This window comes from Petaurus breviceps, unplaced genomic scaffold, assembly GCF_028583685.1.
Source record: "Petaurus breviceps papuanus isolate PSGF00001 unplaced genomic scaffold, PetGlider_PUasm1.0 90701, whole genome shotgun sequence".
In the NCBI taxonomy this organism is placed as follows: domain Eukaryota; kingdom Metazoa; phylum Chordata; class Mammalia; order Diprotodontia; family Petauridae; genus Petaurus; species Petaurus breviceps.
In genome coordinates this window covers 8,476,077-8,481,036 of record NW_027187316.1, presented here as the reverse complement: position 1 = coordinate 8,481,036, position 4,960 = coordinate 8,476,077, and the positions used below count along the sequence as shown (strand labels likewise).

At 41.5% G+C, this 4,960-nt stretch overlaps 1 protein-coding gene across 1 annotated transcript in view; it reads left to right on the top strand.

Moving 5' to 3' along the window:
* RSPH9 (radial spoke head component 9) overlaps positions 1–4,960 on the top strand; it is a 23,180-nt gene that overhangs the window by 7,602 nt on the left and 10,618 nt on the right. Inside the window, exons 3-4 of the mRNA XM_069065881.1 lie at positions 461–590; positions 1,372–1,518. Of these exons, the coding sequence (XP_068921982.1) occupies positions 461–590; positions 1,372–1,518 (277 nt within the window). The remainder of the gene's footprint in view (positions 1–460; positions 591–1,371; positions 1,519–4,960) is intronic.

Below are 4,960 nucleotides of genomic sequence, written 5' to 3'. Positions count from 1 at the left end.
AGCCTGGAAATTTGAAGATACAATCAACACAAACATCCCCTTTGACCATGATTGCCCAGACAGTGTCAACAGGACAGGCTGGCTTCTTCCTAATGACAATATCATGGCTTCCTTTCTTCTACACCAACCACACAGGCTGCCTAATGTTGTCTGCCCTTTGCCTGCTGCCTTTTCCCTGCCACACTTCTCTTGCTGTTCTTAATATCTGCATTCTTGATTATGCTGATCAGAGCTTGATGTTCAAGCTTTCACCTATATACAAATATGGGAGGTAAGAGGGTGGACCTGCATGGTCTGATTTTCTTTCCCCTAGGTCCTTATCCCATTAAGGATGGTTTTGTGTATGTCTGATTTCTACTTCCCCTGTCTCTGATCAGCTTACATTCTAGTCCAGGACTAGGGGGAGGTAGAAGGGGGAAGCCCAGAGACACAGCCTAGTACTCTCCATACATTTCTTTAGATCCAAATCAAGGAGGAATCTCGCCTGGTGTCAGTCATTGACCAAATTGACAAGGCAGTGGCAATCATCCCCCGTGGAGCTCTCTTCAAGACCCCCTTTGGACCCGTCCATGTCAATAGGACCTTTGAAGGTAAGTCCCCCCACATCCTCTCCCAAAAAGGCCTTCACTTCTTTTACCTTGAGGGAAGGCATACAGGGGAGATGTGAAGTCTCAAGAGTACAATATGGTATATTCCTAGGAATAACCTGCAATTCTTTGCCTGTTTCCTTAGGGAAAGATCAATGACTGATCCCCTGGACATTGCCTAGTGGTATGGCTTTATGAACTTTTTTTTTTCTAAAGCAATTGGGGTTAAGTAACTTGCCTAAGGTTACACGGCCAGTTTTTTTTTTGTGTGTGGGTGCTGAGTATCTGAGGTCAGAACTGATCCTGGGTCTCCCGACTCTGGGGCCGGCGCTCTTACACACTGTGCCACCTGCCGCCCCTCGGCTTTATGAAGTTTTGTACAACTAACTGACCCACAATCTCTTGTTTGCAGCCTACTGTTACCCTTGCTCCTGAGTCTTTAACTCACGTGGCCTAATTTAGTCCATGGCCTTGATTCCAACCTTGTTTTTCTTCCCTCCTTCTCTTTGGTACCAGACTGGCATGGAAGACTTAATTTTAGACCCATTCCCTCTACTCAGAGTGCTGTGGTCATTCCTTGTGTCAGGAGTCAGAACGTTAGAGAACGTTATATAGAATAAAGAGTTATGGGGATGGGAGACTTGACTCACTGCTCCCTCCTAGCGCTTGGCTAAGGCCTTTCCACAATCCTGCCTCGTATTCCTGTAAATCTTAGCACTGTTTGGTAGAAATGGAGAGTCATGGCTTTTAACCTGACTGACAATCCCCATCTTCTTCCTCTCAGGATTGACTCTGGCAGATTCAAAGAAACTCAGTTCTTATTTCCATTTTGCGGAGCCTGTGGAATTGAAGAACAAGAGCCTGCTGGAGAAAGCTGACTTGGACCCTGCCTTGGACTTTTTGGACTCCCTGGAACATGATATTCCTAAAGGTACTAGTTAGTATATAATCACTGTGAGTGAAAGAAGTGTTGTCTGGTACAAGGTCTTGTTTCTGATGGAGGAACTGAGGGTGCGTGTGCGTGCGTGTGTGTGTGCGCGCATGTGTGTGTGTATGTGTGTGTGTGCGTGTTTCCTCTATCATATCCTCAGATCTTAGTAGGTACTTAAACATCCTTAACTTCTTTTTAATATCCCATTATGAATTTATTAATTAATTTTGGATAAAATCTTGGTATTTTGGACCTGAATACCCTCCAAGCATAATGAGGTCCTTATGTTTACTACTTGTTACATAAATGCTAGTTTTACTATTATTCTTCAATGAATATCATTTCTCTTCACTGATGCAGATTGCCTCTCATCCTTGCTTCTAGTCCTGTAAGATTCTTACCCCTGCAAATTTGTAAATTCCCCATAGAAGATCTATCCAATATACTAGAAGCCTTCTTCTAGGTGTCTTAATTATTTCATGGATACCATTGTAATACTTGGGCTGGGAGCTAGGTGGTGCAGAGCACCAGGCCTAGAGTCAGAAGACTGATCTTCCTGGTTCAAATCCAGCCTCAGTCAACGTAGTGGCTGTGTGACCCGGGACGAGTCACTTTACCTTGTTTGCCTCAGTTTCCTTATCTGTAAAATGAGCTGGAGAAGGAAATGACAAAACACTATAGTATCTTTGTCAAGAAAACCCAAAATAGGGTCATAAAGAGTTGGACATGACTAAAAAACAAAAAGACAACCATCATTTTCTATCTACATGACTATTGAACTTGGAGTCCGGACCAGAGTTCAAATCCTGTCTCAAACACTTACTAGCTGTGTGACCCTGGACAAATTTACTTTTCTTTCAGTCTCAGTTTCCTCATCTATAAAATGGAAATAATAATAATAGCATCTATCTCACAAAATTCTTTGTTTGCAAACCTTAAAGCACCATATAAGTGCTAACTATTAGTATCCTACGTGCCCTAGAAATAGTCCATAGAGTTGTTCTCTTTACAATTTTAAAGATCTCCTGACTTGTTAGGCCTAATAAAGACCTAGCTCTTTTTGGAGAGGGTAACAGAGGCTTAATCTAGCTCTCAGCCTCTGGCATTCCCAGAGGAGAGGAGGAAGACCTATGGTATATTCTTTTGAGAGCTCCATGAAAAAACATGAGATCAAGCTACAGGAAATCAGACCAAGCACTGAAAAAAGGGGGGGGGGTGTCTAAGGGCTAGTTGAGTAATGACCATATTTCCTTTTGCTTCTAGAGATGTATCAGATATTCATGGCCATTTGAGGATGCTGATTTCCAGTGGCCTGTGTGTTCTCTTAACTGAGTGATAGGAAGATGACTGGAATAAGAGAGAAGGGGGCAAATGTTTCATTCAGCTCAGCTCCCAAAGCTAGCAAAGCTGATGGATATTTTGGCCACCCAGAGATGTTTCCCACTGCTTGGCAGTGGTTTCATGCTCATCTTATACTGCCAACCTTATTATTTTTATTTGGATTATCCAATGGTAGATTACTGATGAATATTTAACCCTGTCCTCACCATCTCCCTCTGCATCAATCAGTTGGTGTGTGCAGCAACTAAAGGAAACTCATTTGTCAGGATTGAAGGGTCCTAGCTTTAGATCTGGAAGACACTTTAGAAGTCTTCGAGTTCAACCTCCTCATTTTACAAACTGAAGCCCAGAGAAGTTAAGTATTGAAATACTCTGCACCCCGCCCCCCCCCCCCACTTATATAATGCATCCTGGAGCCAAATAGAAGTGACATTCATCTCAGGTGTGCTAATGGTCTACGTCATTATTATCATCCTAAGAGTAACTCACATTACATTACATTAAGGTTTGCAAAGCACTTTTGGTTGTTATTTAGTTGTGTCTGACTTTTTGTGACTATGGATACATGGCTTCTGGGGCATGCCAGGCCCTTCTATCCTCCACTATTTCTCAATGTCTGTTCAAGCTCATGTGCATTTTCTCCACGACACTCCATCCATCTCATCTTCTGCCTTCCCATTTTCCTTTTATCTTCAATCTTTCCCAGTACTAGGGTCTTCTCCAGTGGGTTCCATCGTCTCATTATGTGGCCAGAGTGTTTAAGCTTCAGCTTCAATATTTGTCTTTCCAATGAGAATTAATTTCTTTAAGTGTTGACTGATTTGATCTCCTTGCTGTCCAAGGGACATTCTAAAGTCTTCTTCAGCACTGTAATTCAAAAGTGTCAATTCTGCTGTGCTCAGATTTCCTCACAGTCCAACTCTCACAGCTCCACTTTCCTTACATTACTGAGCACCTACTATATGTAGAATAATGTGCAAAGCAGCAGGTATGCAAAAAAGAGGTATTAGACATGATCGATTGAGACAGTACAAATAAAGCATAAAGTAAATGTAAAAGGTTTTCTGCAGTGAAACTGCTTACAATTCACTGGGGAAATATATAAAATGCATATATAGGGGAAATTATATACATGTGCATATATAATTATAAATAAATGGGTATGCACACATATACATGCATGTATACACAAATGCATATCTATATAGATATATTACAATGGATTTTTAATTTTCTCAGGATTACTCATTCATTTGTTGCAAATCAAGCTCCATCCATGACCTCTCTCTTGTCCTGTGTGATACATTATCTATAGAGCATTTCTCCTATGCACTAGAGGTCTTTCTGAGGGATATCAGTACAATCCCTGGACTGTTCACTCCTCATGCTGTCTCTGTTGACCAACCTTCCCTCCCTCATGCCCTCACTTCTTTTTTGGTTTTCCATATCTTTGGTGATGTCTTCTTTGCTATTGCTGCTGTATAAATTATCAATGATAATATGCTACAGCTGATTTATGCCTGATACACTTCTTTTCATTGTCTTTTGAGTCATTTATGGTCATGATTCTTCTTATCCTGTGCGAGTCTATGATTTAGTCATGCAAGATCATTGGATGACTATTAGTGCTAAAAGATCTGCCATTATATTAGTGGGTGGCATGAAATCACGAAACAGGACATAAATACATAGAAAGATAAAGACCAATGCAGAGTTTCACATACTGGTTGATGACTGATTTGGCATGCAAATAAGTCCTATAGGTATTTAGGGTAGGTGAGGAGTGATCACTGAGGGCTACAAAGACCAAGAGAGGTTTCATGGAGGCATTAAGATCTGAGCTGGGTTTTGGATAAATTAAAGAGGTGAACTTTATCCTGATTTTTGAATAGGGGATGATGTGCAGTCACATGAGTATTGGGGGTCCTTATCCTACTTCCAGTTGTAAGTAGAATGCCCAAAGAGCAGCTAACTATACCTCTTCATTGTCCTGGGGGGGTTTTTGTGAATAGTTGGGGGTGTTTTTCTAGTGTTCTTGGCTTGAGCCCCCCAGTCCAGTGTACTCTCCTCAATATCAATTGCCATTCCAGTTAATACCTCC